General features: G+C 38.9%; 4 protein-coding genes across 5 annotated transcripts; 2 read left to right on the forward strand and 2 right to left on the reverse strand.

Moving 5' to 3' along the window:
• Positions 1–211: 211 nt before the first annotated feature.
• Positions 212–8215, reverse strand: ctdnep1a (CTD nuclear envelope phosphatase 1a). Its single transcript, XM_072459181.1, has 8 exons — positions 7507–8215; positions 5381–5447; positions 3876–3994; positions 3732–3803; positions 3498–3614; positions 3312–3423; positions 3038–3122; positions 212–1312 (listed from the first exon to the last, which is right to left on the reverse strand). The coding sequence occupies exons 1-8, from the start codon at positions 7609–7611 to the stop codon at positions 1252–1254; spliced, it is 738 nt and encodes a 245-aa protein (XP_072315282.1). The 5' UTR covers positions 7612–8215; the 3' UTR covers positions 212–1251.
• Positions 8216–8443: 228 nt separating this feature from the next.
• On the reverse strand, positions 8444–10247 carry elp5 (elongator acetyltransferase complex subunit 5). The gene is made up of 8 exons (XM_072459180.1): positions 9964–10247; positions 9793–9853; positions 9643–9723; positions 9343–9554; positions 9097–9272; positions 8942–9031; positions 8747–8847; positions 8444–8665 (listed from the first exon to the last, which is right to left on the reverse strand). Exons 1-8 carry the CDS (start codon positions 10013–10015, stop codon positions 8557–8559), a joined length of 882 nt encoding a protein of 293 aa, XP_072315281.1. The 5' UTR covers positions 10016–10247; the 3' UTR covers positions 8444–8556.
• A 218-nt stretch (positions 10248–10465) lies between these two features.
• On the forward strand, positions 10466–14744 carry phf23b (PHD finger protein 23b). The gene is made up of 5 exons (XM_072459179.1): positions 10466–10911; positions 12078–12109; positions 12529–12621; positions 12695–13271; positions 13406–14744. The coding sequence occupies exons 1-5, from the start codon at positions 10884–10886 to the stop codon at positions 13597–13599; spliced, it is 924 nt and encodes a 307-aa protein (XP_072315280.1). The 5' UTR covers positions 10466–10883; the 3' UTR covers positions 13600–14744.
• Positions 14745–18225: 3481 nt separating this feature from the next.
• On the forward strand, positions 18226–23576 carry plscr3b (phospholipid scramblase 3b). 2 transcript variants are annotated; one of them, XM_072459178.1, is made up of 8 exons: positions 18226–18313; positions 18911–18986; positions 20822–21093; positions 21656–21698; positions 21820–22040; positions 22943–23104; positions 23178–23339; positions 23429–23576. In XM_072459178.1, exons 2-8 carry the CDS (start codon positions 18974–18976, stop codon positions 23486–23488), a joined length of 933 nt encoding a protein of 310 aa, XP_072315279.1. In that variant the 5' UTR covers positions 18226–18313; positions 18911–18973; the 3' UTR covers positions 23489–23576. The 2 variants fall into 2 exon arrangements, with proteins under 2 accessions (XP_072315279.1, XP_072315278.1); XM_072459177.1 differs by lacking the exon at positions 18226–18313 and having other exon boundaries at positions 18745–18986.
• The last annotated feature ends 788 nt before the right edge of the window (positions 23577–24364 follow it).

The raw sequence follows: 24364 nt of genomic DNA on the forward strand, positions 1-24364 counted from the left end.
TAAAAACGGAAGTGAGAGCCCCCCCACTTACAACCACAAGGAGGCACCAGACCAAGAAAAAGGAATAGGAGAACAAACACTTGCCTCCTCAATTCCTCAGTTGCCAATTATGTTGGCTGAAAAGAGACGAATCCAAACAGCCCAATTCCCTCCTCAGTGGACAGTGAATAATGGTGGATCAAATGTAAATGACAAGCACAGAAGGCCCAAGTCGATACTGACAAGTGTTTTATTAGTAACACAGACCTGGAGACAGAGCCAATAAGAAGCTGTGGAGAGCCTTGACAAGACTGACATAATTCAGAAGGCATTTAACAATCAGGGCCTAATAAGTGAACAGTTAAGAATAAAAACTTAAACGGGGGAGGTCGCAAATCTGAAATACAAAATAACCACGACTGAAACAAAAATAGAGATAAGAAACTTAAGTGCAATTCTTAATAGATGAAATCAGGATGGCTTCAAATGTCAAAACTGAGGGAGTGAAATGTTATGGTTTGCACACAAGTCATATGATTTTATATAATGGTATAGAGAAACAATCAGATATGGAAGGCGGCACTGCAGTCCACATAAGCAATTTTTTTTTCTCTGACAACCCTTCAGTTAAGCCTTTATTATTAAAGTCCATTGAGCAACCCTGAAAGAGAAGTTTATGACAGTAAAAGAGAATAATGAGCAGTTGTCCCAAAAATGTCTGTGTTGCAAGCACATCTTGATCCATTTTACCATAAAATGATTCTTGTGTAGGGACAAGGTGCCTCAGGAAGTTATTCGATCATAAAATCATTAGCGGTGGAGGTAAATTATGTGTGCTTAAGTGCAACATTTGGAGATGGTGAGGAAATGGGAATCTGTCCATGTTGCTTTGTGGATCCTTCTTTCCCACGCTTATCATCAGAAAAGTTTAAAAATGACTAACAAACTCGGCAAGCACTCGCATACACAGGCTTACCTCCATATGCTCAGTCAGTATCAGGAGCTATAAGGCAGAGAGGCTCCCATTTATTTTGGAAAAAAATACGAAAGAATTAAAGAAAAAAAAAAAGAAGAAAAACACACTGGCTCCTCCCTCCAGATTCGCTTGTGGGCTGTGGTGATCCCATATTGTCCATGTCTTTAGGCGCTCGCCCCAGCACTCCACTCTCAGAGTGAACCTGGGAGACCAAACTAGGGCTTGTGGGTCATCTGTGAGGAGTGGTGGGCAGGACAGAAGCCAGCTAAAGAGAGAAGACCTCCCCTCTGCGTCCATCACCAAAGGCGGTGCTGATGGAGGTTTCGACTGAGGACGGAGCGAACGTCAGCGGTAAACCTAAGAATAGGAGAGTAAATGTCAACATAAACAAGCCTCATCCAAAATCCTTTGCCTGATGGGTCGTGTGGATTCATGTTCTAAAATTTGATGGCCGTTTTTTAAAGAAATGTCAAAAGTACAAATGTATTTAGTTCCAGAATACTGAATACCTGCATTAAATGTATTTCTAACACATTTCTTTTTATCCAATTAGAGGATTATTTTCAATTATATCACTGATATGATACACATGCACACACTGGAAGAGTGAGCATTTTCTCTTTTTTATAGCACTATTGCACATTTCAAAGCCTAAATTGCATGATTAAAAGCAGCAATTAATTACTTCCTTTTATTTCCGGAAAATAACTGTTAAAACTGTTCAATAAAAATTAAGTTTCATGCCCTGAAAAAGGCCGAAACACATCCTTTTTTGTATAAAACAATTTTTAAAGTTGTCAAAGTGCCTCAGATTTTCTTGTTTTGCTGATTTGCAATACTTACATTTTTTCCTCAATATAATTATTATTATTTTAAAAATGTATACAGGGGAAAAAAAATCAATGAGAGAATGAGTACGCCGTCAAATACAAAACACTTGAAACAAACGTACCAAAGAATCTAGCTGTTCTCTAATCGAAATGTTGATAAAACAATCATTAAAAAGTTCAGTATGTATAATAAATAGATAAACACAAACTTGGACATTAAATATGGAATTAAATCATGCAAAGCAAGAGCACTGTCATTGTGGGCAATCTTTAACAAGTGCTTTGAATTCATTAAAAGGCACAAGATTATCTAATTTAAATAGTCTCTTAGATTTGTTCCACAGACAGGGAGCCTTTTTTCCTGATTTGGTGTTGACATGGTGGGACTGAAATATAAAGATGCCCTGAGATCTCATTCTGTGAACACTTGATCTGACACTCAACATGCTTGTTTTTAGGCAAACTCCCAATGAGAGTCTAATAAACAAAATGCAGTGCTTTTCTCTTCTCACGTCCAATGATTTCAACCCTACTGTACAGTATAATTAACAGTGGTGAGTTCAGTATCCTTCTCCTGTAATGAACCTTGGAGCTGAATGAGGTTTTAACACTGTTGCAGTAGAATGCATATATATATATTATCACCATAATCGAGGGAAATGTAGCCAGGATTAACAGTTTAACAATTAAGAGGAAAACACTTTTTTTTATTTCTAAATACCTCCAACAGTGCAGGCTAATGGACAACAATCGTATGGGGATAAATAATGGTACCGTTGTCTAAAGTTATTGTGAACAAATGCCTGCACGGTTTTGTGCTGAAAGCGAAAACCTTTATTTTTATGCCCGTTTTTGTTTCATGTGGATAGGCCCTGTAATTGCAGGGGAATGAACCATAAACCAGGACAACAAATCTGCAATATTACATACAAACAGCAAATTTCACCATGGAAACTGTCCTCAAGTTGCATTTTAAATTAAATAAAACTGTTTTCCCCTATATACTTTAACCTTAAAAACACAATTGATGTCAGACTTTAAACCATACAAATAATAATTCAATATGGCAGGTTTCAGTCAAAATATGATAGTTACAACATTCTTCTTTGCATATACCAAAACTTATTTATGTTTATGTGCTGTTTTAGTTGGTTTCACTCAAACAATAAGAGTTCCACAGTAGAGAAATTGTTGAAAAATATTTTCTAACTACAAAACTGTATATATCACAAGCAAACATTGTGCAATTTACCTTAGTGCATCCAACATAGGCAGCAAGTTAAGAAGTGCAGTGTCACTTGGATCGCTGAACCAAGACTTTATAGGTATTGCATTGTCTGTAGGAAGAAAAGAGTGTAAGTAAGACATGCCTGGGAAATATTATGGACATATATGGACATATTCCTTATGATACGCTGTACTGCAAATGAGGGAATATGCCTTGTTTACATTCTCATCACAAACCTAACAAACACACAGAACAAAACCAGAACATTACAACACTTCACATCAAGGTAAAATCTCACCTGGATGACTACGATAAGCACCAGGCGAGTTGTCCAGGATAACAATACTGGATAGGTCACCATGAACTACAGATAGGTCTTTAATATAACTACCTAGATCCAATGTACAATGCTGTAAAGCAAAAGAGCACATAGTAAATCTTTATTCAGTACAATATGCAATTGAATTCACTGTAAATGACATACCTGTCTGTAATATCTGCGTTTCAAGATGTTTCTGTTATTGTCCAACTTGTCTGCTACAGCTGAGCCATAGATCTCCATACTGGCAGTAAAAACCACTAGCTCATACCACTGGCTCACCTGTATGAACACAAAAAGCAAGTCTGTTTGCATTTCAGCAGTAAAAAAAAAAACTTGTGACATCATTGTAACCACATAGGTTTGGATCCAGACTGTGAGTGACCCTTTGAAACCTACCACTTCTAAAAAGAAGTCCACATGAGGCCTTTTGTGAACGAAGAATCTGACTGGATGCTTATCAATGACTACCTGCAGGGACAAAGGCAGAAGGTTTATTTTAACGAAACATCTCTACACATGTAGGCGCACGCCTGTTCTTACTTTGAGGATAAAGTCTGGTGGTGTGCCGGGTCTAACTGTGGGCCGTAGGACCCCATCATGATGTGAATGAATAAGTGTTTCATCCAAGTCCAGAACCAAAATCTTCCTCTTTACTGCATCTAGAGTTAATCACAAGTAGGAATCACAAAGGACAATTAGGTGGCAAAATGATTTGTACATTGATATTAAGTCAAAGTTTATTTTTAATTCAAACCTTTTTATGCATGCCTTTTATTTTATCTTCGGTCATATTTTATTATTATCCATCGTTTTGTGTTTGCACAATATCGCCAAAGCATATTCCTAGTGATTTTCACAGACTAAGGCAATACAGTTTTATCGATTCTGAAAACAACCCTTTAAACGAAGAACCTGCGTGTTTAAGCTACGTGGCAGAAACGACTACTGTCCTGTAGCTCATAATGAGTCATTCTCCCACAATGACAGGAACTTTGAGGTTCAGTGTTCAACTTTGTTTTGTATTATATTACCACACTTTATTAGAATCAACTTAAAAAGAAAATACTACAAAACGGGAAAGACCTGCTGCTGAGGTCAGACAGGAAATGTCATTTTTCAGGTCAAATGAGCTTTAAATGCTCCTTTATTTGTACAAGAGAAGCTTATTCCAGCCAAATACAAACTGAAAAGCACAAACTAACATTTGTATTTCCTTCACTCTTGACCATTTCCAGACTGGAAGCGTGCTTAATTCTAATGGTCCATGCCTTATCATTGAATGGGACTAACCAACAAACTAGGGTTCATCACTCTAGATAAATCGCTATTCATCACTATCATTCATAGAGTAGGACATAAAACAACTTCTGCTGCTGTAAATCAGGGGTAGGTGATTTGGACAAAATTGTTTCACAAATTTAGTTTGGATAATCACAAAAACAATATACAGGCGATAGTTTAACAATGGACTGTGCAAATGTGCCTGTAAATGTCTTGGTTGAGGTTCAAGTCTCAAACGTGAATGGATCATAAAATAGATAGTTCTCTCTTTTTGAGCTTGTTTTAATAGTTTTAAATTATAGATAAACTCATGATCTCAAAAACAACAATTACGTTATTGATTTTGATACCTCCACTCTCCTGTGAAGCAGCAGAAGTGGGCGATAGCAATGTTATAAACTTAATTGCAGCTTCAGCCTTAGTCCATCTATATGGAGAATGAATAACTAGCAAGGAAAGGATTACAATTATGTGGAAATCTTAAGAAGGATGGAATAACCTCTGATTTGAACTGCTTGATAAACTTCGACAAAACTAAATTGTTGTTTAACAGAGCAAGGTCTTTAGAATCAGGTCAAGCGATGTCTGTGGTTTATAATGTATTATTTGACACAATCACTACATCCCGGAGTCCGGCCCGACCAGTTTGACTTGAACTATGGTGTCTGCTTTAAGCAAACAATACAACTTTCTGGTGCTTGGTGCCCAACACAATAAAATATACAACGAAAAACAACTTTATCCACAAATAAGCTGGTACTCACTGAGTCGGTTTCTGGATATTGGAGACAAAGGCAACATATCATATCGCACCGTTTGATACTGGATTATCTGGAAAAAAACAACAGCAAATACATTCATTAATCACAGGACTTAAAAGGAATAAATCAAGCAGCAAAACGCAAACTCCCCAGATGGTGATTATGCCATATTTTGAAATATACATTTCCTTCTAAACACACACGTAGTACTTTGTCTTTAAACAACTTATTTTTAATGTTTCTAACGATAAACTGCTTATGAATGACCCAATGCAATATTTGTACTTAAGAACAAGATCTTTCATCAACTTCTAAATTGACATTAACACCTTTGCTCACAAGCAGTCTTTTTTCTTAACAGGACTATTTTTACCCCTCCAGCTGTCAGTGGGTGTCAGCGGGGCACAAGCAGAGGGAGACTTGCAGGGTGACTCTGAGCCACGTCTGTCCCCTCCTTACACAGCCTGAAGAACACGCTGGGAAACCCTTTTGGGTGCAGCAGCTGCGGGCCACCAGGGGAAAGCCTCTGGCGCTCTGCATTCATTCATTGTCAGATTAAACATTTACATTCGTTCAGATCTTAAAGCAAGCAAATTAGAAAACTTTAATCTGAGTTACTATTTCTCACTACCGTTTGCGTTCAAGCATGTCAGTTTACGTTGGTAACAAACACTGGTAGACTTCTAGTCTTAACAAAGCAACATAATAGCTACTTCACAAGGGCTTAATTAAGTTCAATAAATTAATTTAAAAGAATTATCGACTAATTTAGTTCTGGAGTAATTTATTATATGGACTACACAGACTCCAACACATGCAGGGTTTTATGACTCGGGTAAGCTGCACTTGCGTCACAATGACACGAGAAATAAGTAAAAGGAGGGGTTTTGGAAGAAAATTATTACTACAACATTATCATCAAATGGCAATTGTGAATAGAAGCAGCTAACGATACCAATTAATCAAAAGAAAATAATTGTTGGTTGCAGCCCTATATCTCCTCATTAATAAAAAGGGGTATACAAGTAAGCATTAAGCAATGGAGATGGCTTCAAGATTAATGAATAACCATCTCAAAGTGTTTACGTAAAGCAGCAGGTAAGGATTATGACTGGCCTAATAATTGTAATCCAAATGAGCTTTAGTGAATTAAGATTTAAATGTCTGGATTAGGTCTCTATCCTTTTAGGATAGTTTGGAAAACAATAGGGGTCATTTATATAATTTCAACTGTGACATAATTCCTCTTCCATGTTATTACACCTGATGAATTGACAGTCACAAGTCAATCTATTTCACAGTTACAAAACATCAAGACCGTAAACAACAGAATACAGCACTGTGTCTGCACAACATAATCCCACTTACAGCCACAATGGTGACTGGAACACTAACTCTAGAGCCTGTGGGCTACCTGCAAGTGTTACTGCTTCACAATAAACTCAACACAGATTACTGCAACAGGGCCCTCCTGCAAGCTTTGTTGAGTTGATACGGCGTCAAAGCCGAAGTCCACTCGTATTACACTGCTTGATCAGTTCACTAGTCCAGGTCCAAGTTAAGCACCATACTTATCAGCTGCAGTGAGATGTGCACTAAAAATCTGATTATATACCACAGATTTTTTTTTGAATGATATACAGACAGCAAACACATCAGATTTCTGAATAGGGTCCCTCAGATTACTCACATCTGTTTGCATGTTATTTAAATAATATTTTGATAATAATTAGATTTGGGTGCACGTGAATATAGCCTGTTAGGGACAAATGTGCAAGTGCAGAGACACATACAGCCAATGAAATGTGGAGATAAACATAAATACCTGCACCTTTATTGCTTGGGTTAAGTTATCACGTGTATCTCTCAGATACAAGGCATTTCCCAAAGGAAATGTTAATTATTATTATTATAAAGGATTACCACTATTAGCTTTTCTGCTAACCTTTTAAAAGCATTCATATTACAATTCTTATTTCACAGCACGTGCAGTCCCCATAAGATATTGTTGCAAAGAATTAGAACTTTAGAGGAAGTAACACGTGTGAGGCGTTCTCCACATTTACACAGTTATTAAGAGAATATAATGTATATAGTGTGGTGGCATCGCTCTTTCTGGTCCTTCTCACCGTTCTCAGGTGCTTCCTGAGGATGTACATGATGAAGCCCCATATTCTGGACGTAACGCCGAGAAAAGTGCGGATGCCAAGTAAACACTGCCGGGTCTTCAGCATGATGAACAGCACCAAAGACCCCACGACCACCAAACTTGAATATTGGATGTAGAAAAGTCTTCGGTTTAAGTAATTGGTATATTGACTCTCCAAACTTGCTCAATTCAAAATGGGTTAGCCCCAGTCGCCAAACGAGCAGTTCAACCAGAAGAGGCCAAGCAAACGTGTGAGTTCTCCGCTCTGCACACTTGTGGCACGATTCGCATTAAACAAAGTGCACCCGCATGGCAACAATACAGACGTGGCCGTATTAAATTTTAGCCAACGCAAAACGACTGCTGCCGTATGAAGTTAGCACGCAGCTCCGACGCAGTGCACAGGCAGGGTTTAGCCTGTAGCCGAGCCACCGCTAGCTCGACAGGGTGACCACCTTGAACCTTGGACAAAAATACACAAGAAATGCTGCAAGACTCTTTAGAGCCAGGTCTTGTGGTAACGCGCCGTCGCTCTTTGAGGGGCCTGAAGAGAAACACTGAACCGAAGTTGCTCAAAGTCAAGCCGGTCCGGATAAAATTATTTTGTAGTCCAGTAGAATTCCGGAATGAAACAGCGAGCCGCCATGTCGCCCTGCCGTCACTTCCGCAAGAATTCCCTTGGTCGCGCGCAGCACGTCCACGTGTGCTGAAAATAAACAGGCGCGCGCGGAGAGGTTTGAAAAATAATAATTTCAGCTCATATGTATATTGTTACACCTGAACCGATATTTTTAATAGATCCAATATCAAAACGTACATCGTAGGCTATGATTATGCATGCTTAACTTATCATATCATAACCTGGAAAATAATGATCATTCATAAATGGCAAGACTTGTTGTTACAATGGCTCTCACAAAGTGTGTTGATATTTTTATTAACATCAATAGTTAAAAGAAAAAAATATATGTACAAAATAATAGCATAAATGCTGAGAGCATCCTTCCATTTGTGCTTATACAGTTGATGTCTAAACATCTAGATCATCGTCTGGATCTTCCTGGTCATAGTCATCATTCGCATCAGGCTCATACAGAATCCGTCCTGAACCAGTACCCGAGTGAAGAAGAGCGCTTTTTCTGTGAGACAAGGAAAACATTCATTATTTCTCAGAGCTTAACATATTGTCCACATAAAATGTATTTGTGAAGGTGCCGGACTTGTCTTTGCTGAACACAAAGGGGAGTAAAAGTTTCTCCTTTGCTTCACGTTCTTTGTCTGATAAGCGCAAGTTAAATGTCAAATTTGCAGTTGGATCCATCTGGGAATATAAATGACATGTGTCTCAATTAAGTTTGGATAATTTAATTTACAAAACACTCGTAATTCAAAATTACAAATCGAAACATGCAAACCTGGTGTTCTTCAGGCACAATTTGTTCGATATTTGGTGACTTGTTTAATAAAATTATTGAGAAATCTTCATTAATGCGAAATGCCTGTTCCTGTTGAAATATTTAACCAGAATTAGTTTGAAAAACAGAGCAAAATAGATGAAAAAAAAGCTTACTTCTTGATGCACTTTTCCAGACTTTGTACGCTTTCTTATCTTTGCAACACAATTGTCTCCCGCATTGCCAGGTGCCACAGTGATGAGCGAAGTGGCAAGATGACACACACTTCCTACAGTGCCTTTCTGATGCAGATCGGCATGGAGCAGACCCATAATATTTCTCACAGCGCCCCCTAAATAACACAATAACAACAATTGAATTGTTTTTTATATATATTAGGGCACATTCAGTATGTTAATTACCTTTTTTTAGTTGATGAAGTGTTGAGCAAATGGTAGTAGTACTAACATGCCTTAAAATCCAGGAGAGGGAATCGATTACCAGAGTTGAAGCTTTTTGTTGAGAATTTGGTTTCAATATTTGTGTAAGGTTGTTTAAGCAGAAGTGCTGATCTGTGAAAGTAGCGTTATTTGTCCAACCAAGGGGGTCTTCATAAGCATTATGGATATGTAACCTAACAAAAAGGACAAAGACTGCATTGTAATTGACCATATTAAATAATAGCTTGTATTGATTCTCATTATTCGCTATTGTTAAAGTACCTTTGAATTGGAATATCTTTTAATCCATATGTTAGCTCTTGCTCACTAACTTCAAACAGGAGAATATGGACATTCTCATCTCTGAATAAGTACAGTACACACGTTAGTTAACACAATATTTGTATTTATTAAAAATATTATCTTGCTCACCTGTGCAATGCAGCTTTGATAAAGCTTTTCAGTAGCCTTCTCCCAGAATAATGTGCACTGTCTGTAAATTAATCAACAAAGCAGACATTGAATTTCATTATTAATAAATAGGCAAATGCCAATGATGAGAATGATTCAACAAGGTGAGTTATACAAGCATGTATGCTATACCTTTTATAAGTAGAAATCCTCCACAATCACTTCCTTGTAGCTCAAGTAACATGTTATCGTCCTCGGTTCGTGTAGCTTCAACAGGATAGCACTGTGTTCGTGTAGTTTTCTCTAATCCAATCAATAACACGTAGCAAAGTACGGCACATGCAGATTTATGATAGTTTCTTCATCATACGTCATGATTAACAGACACAAAAAGTAAATTCACAGTCCTGTCTGAGTACTACATGCTTTTGCTAGCCTAGCGCGTCATGCTACCAAGTGAGTGGCGACTTTTGAAAAACATCATGTCCCAGAGTTCACTGTACGTTTTCAACGTACAACGTTTTTGTAATTTGGGGGATGTAGTTGTAGACCTCACATGTCACAACACTTATGTAACTAACTGCACTACATTTCCCATAATGCATCGCGAAAAACCACTGCGCTGACTCCTAGCGAGCTTCTACCGCGCAGAGACGAGACTGAGCGGAATTAAAGTCAAAACTACAGTCGTTTTGTATGCGCACAGCGTCGAGTAGGATAACTACCTGAAAGTTTTCTTCTTGGGCCCAAAGCCACAAACAATCGCGCCAACCTTGCGTTTTTCAAGACTCTAGTTATATTTTATTACCGATAGTTATATAAATGCTGTGACGACGGAGAACCGTAGCCGTTAAGCGGTGGAGGAATTAGTATTTTGTCACCGCTACTATGTCCACGGTGTAGGGACACCTCTCTGGGACTCTCGATGGACGCACACCAAGAAAAGGCTTAGTTACTGAATAGTTCAAAGGTATTTGGTCTGTGGGCTGCCACTCGCTGCCTCTTTTTTGCCCGGTGAAGTGAAGACTCGCCGGGGGAAACTCGACGGCCACCGCTCCCCGGAGCTCGCCTCCTGCTTCTGTCCCACATCGGGCTGAGTGGGAAAGACGACAATGCTTGACATAATGTCGGAACACCAGGGTACGTCCCGTTAATTTACTAACGTTAGATTACTGTAGTTTTTGCAAAAAACACTTTCTCCGCTGACAGTATTGTCCTGGGTCTCCTACGGAGGTAGCTAATGCTAAAGGCTAACGCTGGTGGCGCATGGTACATTCTTTACCTTTACATTCATTTTAAATCAAGGGTAATGGTCAAAACTTCAAAATCGACGTTGTCCGTGGATTTAGGCTTATTGCACGTAAGTGAAATGCATATTTGATACTGTGATCGGGTCTGTTGTCCGTTGTCCGTTAACGCGTCGAGCCAAACAGCGGCTAATAACGCAGAACAAACGCCACTCCAACAAAGATACAAGTGAAGCCAATAAAGTGACATTGACTTCTTGCCATCGCAACTAAAACGTCGTGTATTAAGTGAATTATGTCCTTACTGGTATTTTGTCGTTTTCTGCACTTGTATATCTTGGTTAGCTTCGTTTTCTGTTAAGCTTGGATCATTAGCTTATGGCTGATTGTTAGCACACATTTGAGAATCAGGTTAGCTTTAAGCGCGGAAAATAATAATATCGCTTATAATTGATGCTTGATGTTTTAAAACATATTTCCAGACGGCGTTCTGCAAGTGGAAATATTTTCATTTTACTGAAGAGCAAAAAGACAACATAGTGTCCACTAAATGTAGTTAACGCTCATTTGTTAGCCTCCGTTAACTCGTTGCCATTTAAAGTAGACTGCACCGGCTATGGGAGAATATAACACGACTTGTAACTAAAGTTAGTTTAAGAAGCGAATAGTTGAATTAATTGTTGAAGTTATGTTGGTTTGAATTGTTGAAGCCGTTCAGGGGTTTCAATGCAATGTAGGGGTTTGACAGTAGCGCTATTGAGGCGAGACGCTGCATGTGAATAAAGGAAGAACTTCAGTTGTTTGTCAATAGTTTTCTCACTGAAAAGTGAGAATGTATTTTTAAAAGTCATATATTTCCTTGCAAAAATGAAATGTATATTCTATTTTTGTATTTGAGTGGCCTAGGAAGTTACAATATCCCAGAAATCTATACATACAATTTGACAACATTTAGTAGCTTTCCATCCAAAACATTAGTTTTACATTTGGCAATGGAAGAAGCTTATGTGGACAGTTGCTGTTCCAACATTTCAATCTATTGTGACTTTTCTTCTGCAGAATCACTGTTGACGTGCAAAGCAGAGCCTTTGGTAAGTTGTTTTTTATATTTTGCATGATTTTATTCACTAGAGCATATGATTCCCAACCTTTTTCTCTTGAAGCCCCTCTGCATGAACGTCTAAAACTACAACCAGTCTGTCTCAAACTATAGCTACCACAAATATATCACGTGATATAAATTATTACTAACAAGTATATTTTAGACAAATTCACCATACAAATTTTTCAATCATTAGTTTGAGAATTTTACACTGTAATTTGCACAAATTATTAATTTGATGATCTGATCCTCTGACCAGACAAAGTTTTGGGGACCGTCTGCAATCGCGGGCTCCCCCTGGAGCTCCCCACCCCCAGGTTGGGAAACACTGCACTAGAGAATCAGCCTAAATATTATTTTGTTCTCTATATAAATGTTTTTGAGAAACATTTTGATTTCTTTCTCAAGCCTCCAGAGAAGAAAAAGAGGACCGTAGAGGACTTCAACAAGTTCTGCAGCTTTGTTTTGGCATATGCTGGTTATATTCCAAGCCCTAAAGAGGTAAACTGGATACAGATATGTCCTGCCTTTTGATGAATGAAAGCTTTACTATGTTTGAATTACTCTTTTTCAGGAGAGTTCATGGTCTCCCACATCATCCAGCTCTGCACACAGTTCAGGATTGTCAGCAGATGGCGGCGGGGGCAGCAGCTCTATGGGAAACCCATGGGCCGATGGAAGTTCGGACATCCACACCATCCATACATTTGTCCGCAAAGCCCGAGCCAACAAGGGAAAAAACATACGTCGTATGCATTCGGACAGCACATTGTTGGACAAGATGCGCCTCAAAGACTCTCTGTATGAGAGCCAGGCCAGCTCTAAAGCAGAGCGTAAAAAAGAGAAGAAACTCAAAAAGCTGTCTCTAGGTTCTGCCATGACAGCAGCAGACAGTGGAAGCAGTGAAAGTGAAAAGAGGGCTCGCATCAAACGCAGCAAAAACTCCAAACAGCCAAAAGCCAAGAAGCTTAAGGGTTCAGGGCAGACGGACACAGAGATGCGAGTGGGTAGAGATGAGCTGAATGCACACTCTGCGTCCATGCCAGGCAGCCTGGGAAAGACGAGGACAGACCAGTCCCCTAGGGAAGCAGAAGTCAGTTCCAGTGAGGGGGAGACCTGGATTGCAGATGAAGATATTATGGTTGAATCAGGTACTGCACAAATCACAATTTTAATAATCTTATTTTGTTTGAAAATATTTGGTGTTTAGTTATATTGAACAATAAACTCTTTAAGAAAAGCTCTGAAGATTATTAATGTTTGTCATTTGGTTTTCTCTCTTCAGGTGATGATTCCTGGGACTTGATCACTTGTTATTGTGGCAAACCATTTGCTGGGCGACCGATGATTGAATGCAACCAGTGCAGCATTTGGGTTCACTTGTCCTGTGCAAAGATCAAGAAGTCTAATGTTCCTGACATCTTTTACTGCCATAAGTGCAGGGACTTGCGGCGATCCGGACACAAAAAGGACACCTAGAAGTGATGAGGACAGGGGAGTGTTTTTTCTCTGTCCTTTACAATTTCATTTCTTTGATGCCTACAGCCAAAACAGCCTGAGTTATGACCTAAATGGCAACAGAATTGTCAGTTTGTAGGATATAATTTGACAATCGTTCTTATTTATCTTTTACATTTTACACTTTTTGTTTTTCTTTGGGTACTGTGTATACTGGAGAGCGTTTGGTATTGATGGTAGAGATTAATTTGTTACCGAACAAATTCTAACTTGCCATATGTCATGTGCTTTCGCATATTTCTCATTCGCTTAGTTCCAATTCATAGAAATATAATTAATTGAAGCAATTGACAAATCAGTTTACATTTCTCTTCTCTCAATTTCAGTTTGCAAAATGTTCACCTAAATCGGCATTTTATGAAATGGTAATAATCCTTTTTGATTAGTTTCACGTTTCCATGCTAGGCAGGCAGCTATATTTGCTTTGATTGTATTTTGGGGGGTTAGTTTTGGGTTGTGAAGACATCTCAGACAGAAGCTTATTCAATGATTATAAGTTTTCAACTGCTACTGCTTACCATTAACTGTCACAATTACAATTTTTTAGTATGGCACTTTTAAATAAATCCAAATACCATTTCAGAAGCTTACACTGGGGATTTGAACTGTAGTTCATTTAATCTGTAAAAGGCATGCAACTATCTACACTTATTATTGAGCGCTTACTGTTTCTCCCTTGCTGACTTATTAATCGATCTTCAATAGCCAACAATATTCAATGCAGTTCGGTGTTCAGTTTTGTTCGTGCTTTTGTTCATTGAAAGACATGAGGATGTAAAGTAGCTGTGTGGCAGTGCTTAACTATTTTACATTGGTGGGGAGATTTAACAGAATGGCTGTAAAAGTTTGTTTTCTTGTAAATTTATGTTTAGCGTGAGATGGATCTTTCTCAGCTGAGAACAACTTTGTGTACAGAAAATAATTTGGCGCCATGTTGGTGGCAGAATTGTTTGTTTATATTTGATTTTACTGTGTACTGTGTTGGGAGAGATTTGAGGAGTCTCCAGTAGCAATTGCACTCTCAACTTGGATCCTCTGTACATATTCTGTTCTTTGACAACTGTACATATGTGAAAGTGAAGATAAAACTACCCAAGCAAATTCTATATTTTCTGCAGTCTGATATTGTTTTCTTTAAATGTAGCTTGAGAAATAAAAAATAAGATCTGTATTCAGTTATGTTCCTTTTAATTGTACAAGAGTAAAAAATCTTTTATTTTGAAAGTTTGTGCACAGTAAGCTACAATGTCATTTTGGCTCTCTCCACTAGAGGGAGACTTGCACATTTATAAACGTTACTTTATTCGGTTGAGGACTTCCCGGTGGGCTTCTTTTTTATTCTGCAACAAATATGTATATATAATTATACAAATGATAAATAACTGTTCATATTTATCCTTGGTTAAACATACCTTTGTGTTTTTCACTCGTCACATCTTGAACCGGCCGATAGAATCAAGAGGAACGACTTTTCTTCTATAGACACAAAGGCACAGTAAGTCCATTATAGATTGTATTTAATGTTTTGCTTAAGGATTTAAGGAGCTGTAACATGGTGCGACGCTGATCCAAAGAAGACCACCCATTTTCCAAAGAACAACATTACCTCTTTTCATTTTTTCGGCGGATGGACTTGAACTGGTTTTGGTTCTGAGTTGAAGGGTGTTGAGTCGGAGCATGGGGAGTTTCAGCCTGTGAAAGACCATTATCACTTGTCATTTCTGCTCCATCACCTGTGGATAGTTCCCCTTCCTGTGGCAAAGTCTCCAGATCCCTGGGTTCCTATGAATAAAAACAAAATCCCACTATTGCAAGCATAAATCAAGAGAGAGAGGAGGTTATTGTGGACATACCCTTGTGTTTCTAGTCATCGAGGCAGCAGCAGATGTCTCTTCCGTCAACCAGTGCAAAGTCAGTAATAACATGACAACTCTGTGGCAAAACATCTAAAGAAACAGGTATAAGACAAATACACTGGACAAAAGAAAAGTTGGATATTACTGAAGATATCTGGGCACAGCAAGGGTACCGAATTATTCAAGATTTGGAGAATGCCTAAAGATCTGCACAAAAAAGTTCCTTCTTCCATTTTTAATCTGTGCCAAATGATGAGCAGAATGATGATTTCTGATCTTCACCAGTGGGATATGTTGTTTCAGAAAATACTATTACATTTTATTTTTCAAATAGAACCAATGACAAAGTAAAGCATGCATAAAATATCTGTTAGAATAAAATGTACCTGCAATATAAATAGTATAAATACAAATTATACTACAGAATGAACAGAACAACCAATCTAGCTGTGCAAAATGACTGAAGTATTGCTGACGTGAGTGACAGGTGTTACTGTTGTATAGTAGTGCATTGTAGTGTTTTTAGTGTTTTATATTAGTAGTTATAAAACTATTTATACTCACTTTTGGTGTCTTCTGTGGATTCCTCTTGAAGATGCTGGAGGCAGAACTCTTCTGAATCTCATGCTTGACCTTATATACGGTCTGCATCTGGGGTGGGTTGATGTGGGCAGGCATCATTAGGCTTTGTGCGACTTCAGACACGCGATTACATCTTGTTGCCTGGCTTTGTCCTCCTTACTAGGGTCAAACCTCCCCTACTCATTTAAGATTGTTAGTGCTGACAACATCTCAAAAACACGACGCACGAACATAAATACAATGAGCAACTACACGCCCTCGTCTGCTGCCCTTATACTTGATGACATGGGTTTAGATGGCACTGGGATAAGACATTGTAGAGGATGCTGGAGTTTGATGCTTTTTTTGGGCCTTGAGGTGGCTTAATCAATGCATGTCTCTCACGTGACTGTCCATTGCAGACCACTCAGACGGTCTACCCCTCCCTGAGTATGTCTGCATGAAACAAAACAGCGAAGCAACGGGGATGCAGGGATGAATAGATGGATGGAGAGAAAAGGGGAAACATTTTGGATGGGGCGGAGGGTCAGGGCAGCTCACAGAATATGAGACTTTGGACACGTTTCTCTTTTCCTCGCTTCCCGCCCTGTGTAATTGTTTCTATTTTGGGGGGAAGTGAGGACCACCAAACAGAACAAGTGCTGATAGATCAGGCATGTGTAAATAAACCATCGGGAGACTGGCAGCGAGTCAGCAAGGGTAGAGGCCAGATAGACTAGACTGATTAAACCATTACCAGCCACAGAGACCATTAACACTGGGTTTGTCTTTGATACAGTTCATGAGTTTGATTGCCCAACACATGGACAATATCTTGCCAGTTTGAACATGTTTTTTGAGTAATAGGCTAAATCAAGATCCAGATCTCTCTTATTCACCAGTTTTAAAATCTGTTTGGTGGTCACGTGCTCCTTAGACTACATTCCCCACCCAAGTTTACTACCCTATTAGTACAAGACATTGCAGCAGGCGCCAAATTTATACACAGCAGATAGAAGAGATGATAAACAATGATATTTGGTACTATAATATTGAGGATTTAACATATTTGTTTATATATAAGCATATATAAAAGCTAAAAATTACCTTTGGTTTGTTTAAAATATATGTACAATGGGAAAATATGGACAAAAACGGGATAGTCAAGATAGTCAAGGATAGTTTGTGGTCAATGTAAAGTGTCCTTGAGGGTCCAAAATAGCACTATATAGTCATGCTTTATTATTTCATGCTGTGTAATGCATTTTAAAACTCATGTTCTTTTATAACTTACAATTCAATTTACTAAACCGTGAGCATTGTGAGAAGGGTTAGAAAATAATTGGTTTTGTGGATCTGAGATTATTTTCTGAAATGTGACAAATGATTATATGAAAGTCATCGGTGAAAAAGTGTCGGCAAGTTTAATGCTGTTTCGGATAAATGTTATGGCTATAACTTTTAAAAAACGAATAGATCATTGAATTTTTTTAAAATATTAAAATTCTGCGTAATATTTATTAATAAAACCTGCACAAATTCCATTTTGTTAATTTTAATTTGAAAAAGTTGTCACTGTACCACTTCACCAACAGGGCATTGTTGAAAATAATGGGCAAATAATTAAGATTTTATTATTTAATCAATAATAGTAAAAAAGAGCTTTACATTATTTCATACCTCAGCTTGTTGGGTCATGCCACTCACAGAACAGCTGCCCTGGGGCAGACAAAGATGTGGTTGCATTTTAGTGCCAACAACCTCTCTAATAATGCAAGTATTCCTTATTCTGTAACTAAATACATTATATTTTCAAAGTATTCTTTTCAATTGTCACAACGTTGTATTAGTGAAAAGCTGTAGTTATTTGTGGTTTCTGGCGCCCTCTTGTGGATATACTCATGTAATGCAGTAGCATTATCTTGTAGGAACAGAAACACCGCAAACGTCATGGCTAAGCCAGATCTAGATTTGTCCATTAAGCGGCCCAACGGCCTTAATTTATCATGGTATTTTCTACACGACCAATCGAAATCAAACTGTTTGTTTTGAATGTTGTGGAGACAAGTCGACAGAGGCCGTGACGGAGGAAGAGGAGGAGGAGGAAGAATATAGTCGAGGGGCGGAGCGAGAGCCACGGCGCTGGCGACCAAGACATGTTAGAGTCAACACGGCGCGAGAACATCTCCTCATTGTACCTTTATTTGTCCATATAAGTCATCGAACCACGCGCTTAAGCGTCACACAATCACAAGAAGGTAAGATTTCACTTTGTTCATGTTGTCTGAAGTTAGATTTGAAAGATTTTGCGGAGAGAAAAGTATGTGGTCATCACGTATGGCTGAATAAATTGCAGAAAAAGATTCAGTTGAAGTCATCTGTCATCATCTTTTTGGTTTTGCTATTTTTATTAGAACATAGAACAACAAAAACAAGAAAGTAACAACACAATAAACAAACACACCAACAAACGGGCTGGACCAGGAAGAACATGAGTAAATAAAGAAATAAAACTAGAGCATAAGGGATGTCAATGTGTTGAATAAACACAATTAAGCTGTGAGTTCTGATGAAACGTGCTTCTTGTTATGCCCAGATCCCACACCTTTTCCCTCCAAGGTCTTGACCAATTACTAATATGGGACAAAGAGAAACTCACGCCCTTTTGTGTTCCATTATGTCACTTCAACTCACATGATCACCAGTGGAAAGAGTCCACATGGTTAAATTGCTGGTCATAAAAGGGCCCCCATAAAGCTGAAGGCCAGAGTTTCTTGATGCTTCTGTTACTCTTGGATTTTTGTTGTCTTTGATTGTCCCGCTCCCTCCTCTCTCATTCTCTCTGTTGCCCATAGAGACCTGGTGTGGACGAGGAAGTCTGACTTCCTTTTACTTCTGGTGACATCAACATTTTTACCATGTCCGGCCCCGGTGAGTGATTTATTACTGGAAAGTCGATTACAGTCTGCGTTGTACTCCCATATTTCCATTGAGTAAGAATTTGCATCGCAGAATGAACCTTACCTTTTAATGATTGCTATTGGATAGGTCAGTCCTGAAGTGATCTAGTAGTAGACTCCAGAATGTAGCCTAGCAATAATCCTCAATAAAACTAGTATACTGTGTACAAACATTCCTTACATATTTGTGAAATCACTGTAGTCGGTTGGATGTGCCTCCCCCGTCTCCCTGCCGCATGTGTAAGACGTGTTTAGTGAACGCTGGGCCTGTGTGGCGAGCCCCTTCACTCTGAACACACACACACTGAACCTCTGTACACGGTGTAGACGGTCGGGCCGAGAGCATTTGGATACATTTGGTCGGTCGGATTACAAACATGAATTACATTTGACGTGTGATCATTTTCAGATTTTGTTTCGGATGTCACTCTGGTCGTCGTCCGGCTGAAGTGACCAAAACCAGTCGGGCCAGTTTTTATGAATTCCGTGTGCCCTTACAATAGTCTGTTTACATTTGTGTATCATCGACGACGCCGGTGGCATTCACAATACAGAGGAAAGGTTAGCTACAGTATCACTCAGTTTAAAAGGCAAAATCTGATATCAATCAAAGATATCGTTTGGCAATATTTGTCATCCGATCAAGTTGTTTGTTTTAGTCCCACTGCTCCGAGATTGTCAAGATAGACTGTTTGTATAATTTGCTTGTGGACATAAGCTACAAGTAAAGTTTGTATACTACAAACTGTGGTTCAAGTCCCTTTGCCCATCCCACTGTGTCCTCAGAAGATAAACAGGGCCTGGTTAGTACTTGGATGAGAGACCACTGGGAGCACTGTCCCACTATGACACCAAGCTGTCCTTGTGTCCTTTGGTAAGACACTTCACCCACCTTGCCCAGTATGAATGTGTTGTGAGTGAATTTCCTGAGGTTTTTAGACACGAGAAACCGATCAGATGCTGTTTCCGTATGTGGGTTTTGTAATGTCTGGGTTTTGTGGTTCTATCTTGTTGTTGTGGCTTTCTGTCCTTTGCTGCAGAATAGGAACCTGCTGCAAAACGGTTAGGAGAGTTAGGCCTGCTTGTTGTTCATATTATGAGAAATAAAATGAAACTGCACACAGAAAAATTAAATAAATGCATTTGTTAAGTTTCTGCACGAAGAAAAGAAAGAAGGTATCCAAGGAAGACTGTGTGTGTTCCAGTAAACGTGTCTAGTTTGAGGTTTGGGGATTACAGGTGGATTAAAGCGTTAAAGGGTCTTCAGTGACTGCTGGGAAACCTGGTTGAGCTAAACACATATGCTCACAGCCGAATGAACTCTGACTAACAACACGGAGTCTAAATCTTACAGTCAAAGAGATTTAAGTAAACATGTCGATAGGTGACGGGACTGTTTAGTGTGACAGCTTCACTTAACAGGTCAGGGTAACAGTCCCATGTCAACAAGTGTCCATGTTGGTATGGTAACAGTAACCATGATCTATACCAGCTCCAACATGAACTCACAAACTTCAAGCTGAACTCACTGTCGTGGTTGGGGACTTTACTGGCTCTGCTGAGTATGATCTCTAAGGTTTATGGATTATCTCCTGGGTTCTGAGAAAGTGTCAGCAGGAGTCTAAGAACCTCCGCCCCATCGCCCACTGTAGATGGAATTGGTTGTTTTGCAATGTATCCTCCAAAATCCAGGAACTGAGACTTTTTTTAATTGATCTGCTCTCGTTTCCTCACATGTACATAACATTAACTTAACAAAATGACTACTGAATTCTAAGTAAGTTTTATGAATGTTTATTTTCACAGTCTACCCAAGTATTCCAGGACAAAGTCCCTACCCAATGTCGGGTCACGGCATAGCACCTTACCCAGTCCCTCAGCCAGGATATGGAGATCCCAACCAAGCTCCGCCCCCAGTAGGCTTTAACATGGGCTACAACCAAGGTCCAGCTCCAGTCATGTACCAACCAGGGCCTGTTGGACCAGCTGTCGGGCCAGAATATGGAGGACCTCCAGCAGTGTTCATACCAGATAACGGGGGGCCCGCTGCTCCTCCAGGACTGGAGTACCTCACACAGGTAAGTCCTACAGCAAACATAACCATAGTGTAACTGTCAGGTCCCTTTGAAAAAAACATTGATCGCTTTAGATTTGGACTATGCTACGGTTCTTCCTTTAGTTTTTTGGGGATATTTTAATATTATATATTTAATATTTTAATTCTAAATGATGCTATTTTAAAAAGCATTTACCTTTTACCTACCTTTTATTTCTGCGTGATGTCTCATGAACCTCTTTATTGTTGTTTTATTATACAATGGTCTCTGGTTTCATGCAGCACGTATGATTAAAAAGATTCAGCGTTTCTTTGTAAAACAGCGCTCCACATTAACAAGTCAATTCTGAAACAAACCAATAAGAGAGAAAAGTTTAAACATTAAGCAGTGTTTTATGGCTGTGGAAATGACTAACTAATACTGAAGTTTGTTTCTTGTTTATCTCATTTGGCAATATGACATCTGGTCTTTTGCATTGCAAATGGACATGTGACTTTAGGTTATGTTTAGCGCTTATGTTAAAGGTGTCATATTAGTAGTGGCGAGTACTTCTGATGACTAACATGATTTATCCTGGTTTTAGGTTGACCAAATCCTAATTCACCAAAAAGTGGAACTCTTAGAAGGTAAAGGCTGATTATTTTTACTCTATTATTTTTACAGCAACAGATTTATGTATTTTTTTTGCCTTAAGCTTTCTTGACACATGGTTTAGTGTTTTCCTGTGTTCTCTGTCTCCACACCCAGCTTTTATTGGCTTTGAGACCAATAACCAGTATGAGATAAAAAACAGCCTGGGCCAGAAGATCTACACTGCAAAAGAGAAGAACGACTGCTGCACCAGGAACTGCTGTGGCTCTCTGCGCAGCTTCGACATGAAAATCAAGGACAACATGGACCGAGAAGTGATCCGCCTTGTCAGACCTTTCCGCTGCGTGTCCTGCTGGTGCCCCTGCTGCCTGCAAGAGGTCTGAGCAATATGTTAAAGGCTACTGTCAAGTGCTCATTAATACAAAGATTAACCACACCACTGCAAACATTAACTATGGTAACAATGGTACTGGTGTACGATACGTCTAATAATCACTCGAATAGTCTATCAGTCAATCATTAACTGTGGTTACAGTTCAAACCAGAGCCTCTAGAACAGGTTATTCTATTGATCAATATTTCCTATGAACACATTAATTTACATAGCCTAATCATTACTCATTTTAATTAGCAGGTGTCGTTAGCTCTAGACATTATAAGACTTTAACTTTTAAGATTTTAATTGTTCTATATGTACACCTTTTTATTATTTTTTTGGGCTGGGACTGCATAGTGACTTCCATAACTCTGTGGTAGATTTAAATATGTCAAACATATCAAACAGGTCAAAAAAGTCTTCCTGGTTAGTTTTCCAGCTGCCGTTAGTTTTTATAATGAACAGTTTTTACATCTTCCACTTCCCTTGTACTTTCACCTCACAGAGCACTTTCTCCTCAATTTAATCTGACTCCTCACCCTGCATTCACAAGCTCCACCCGCTCCACTCGCTCCACTCCCCCGACTCCGTGATTCTGTTTACTGCACTGACAGAAGCCATGTGAGACGCATTACCTATGTTATGCCACGCCACAATGAGGCAGTCAGTCCATCACCACGTACCATGTGACCTGCAACGTCGTGATTTATTTATAGCAGTCCGTGCCAAGAGGATATGGGCAGACTTTTGAAGACGTATGTAAGGTTTATGAAAGATGACACAATCCCAAACTCGTATAATATACAGATAAATGCCATTTCAATGAAGCACTGATAAAAACCTCCTATAAATTTGATTATTGTCATGACAAGTTAACTTATATATTCTTTTCACCTTGTATAGATGGAGGTCCAAGCCCCACCTGGGACCACAATCGGCTACGTCAAACAGGACTGGCACCCGTTCCTGCCCAAATTTTCCATTCAGGGCCCCAACAAGGAGACCGTGCTAAAATTAGAGGGGCCCTGCTTTGCCTGCAACTGCTGCGGAGACGTCAACTTTGAGGTACAACTTTAGAGACGGTACTTGCACTACTTGATCTGTAGTAGAATCTAAAGTCATTCCTGTTGTCTCCCAGTTAAAAGGAAAAGATGGCAGCGAGTCCATCGGTCGCATCAGTAAGCAGTGGAGCGGCCTCTTAAAGGAAGTCTTCACTGATACAGACAACTTCGGGATTCAGTTTCCGATGAACTTGGACGTAAAGATGAAGGCCGTCCTCATGGCCGCCTGCTTCCTCATTGTAAGTTTACATCTTAAACTCATTTTTCTATTTCATTTTATGCGAGTCATTCATTAAGCGTGTGTCTGTTTGTTTTTCTATCTAAACAGGACTTCATGTTCTTTGAGAAGGTCGGCGAGGCAAACCAGCGCAGCACTGTATTTTCCTAAAACTTTCTGGTTAAGTTCTTCCATTAACAAAAAATCCAGCCAAAGCAAACCCTTTTTTTAAACAATCACAATAGAAAAAAACAATCCAATGTCTCCCATTGTCCGATCTATGACTTTTATACCAGTGATGCAGTAGCAGTACAGTGCAAAAGTTTTAGCTATGTTTTCAAATGTTAATTTTTTTGAAAGCTTGACTAGATATTAGCTTTGAATTGATTGTCAAAGTTTGATATAGTAGGAATTATAGCTCATTTTAAGTAGAGCTATAAGTTTAAGTGTGTGCATATTTTCCTTTATTATTCAGCCTTTATAGACCGTATCTAAACTTTTTGCACAGTACTGTGTATATCTAATTTTTATCAAGCCAGTCATTTTGTCCTTTTTGAATGTTGTGCCAACTGAAAAATGTGCTTACTTTAAAATGTTTGTTTCTGAAATGGCTTAACCTGCTGGCATTTCATAATATAACGCGTGTGCTTATCTATAGCTAAAGTGTATTGTACAAAATAGCCCTATAACATTGAAACTGTTTTAAAGAATGCAAGTAGCTTTAAGTATGAATGAAAATAATGTTCAGTTTACTAGAACGTGCCCTTAAAACGTTCATAAATGTTTTCACTTTCTAATGGCCAATGTCACTTCATGTAAAACACAGGTTGCTATAGACACTATTTGACTGTCTCGAAAGATGTGTGCAATATATCATTGTGGATTATAATCTTGAGTTGAAAAATGGAAGTTGTGGTTTGACACTAGGTCACGGACAGTGTCAGTATGACGCAAAAGAGAAATAATATTCCAGGTTGCAGTGGGCCAGTTTTGTATACAACCCATTTTCAGAACATGAGGTGAAATGGGTGTGCCACTAGATCCTTT

Source organism: Eucyclogobius newberryi, unplaced genomic scaffold (assembly GCF_026437365.1).
Source record: "Eucyclogobius newberryi isolate DKJ021-1_F unplaced genomic scaffold, fEucNew1.0.hap1 SCAF_22, whole genome shotgun sequence".
Lineage (NCBI taxonomy): Eukaryota > Metazoa > Chordata > Actinopteri > Gobiiformes > Gobiidae > Eucyclogobius > Eucyclogobius newberryi.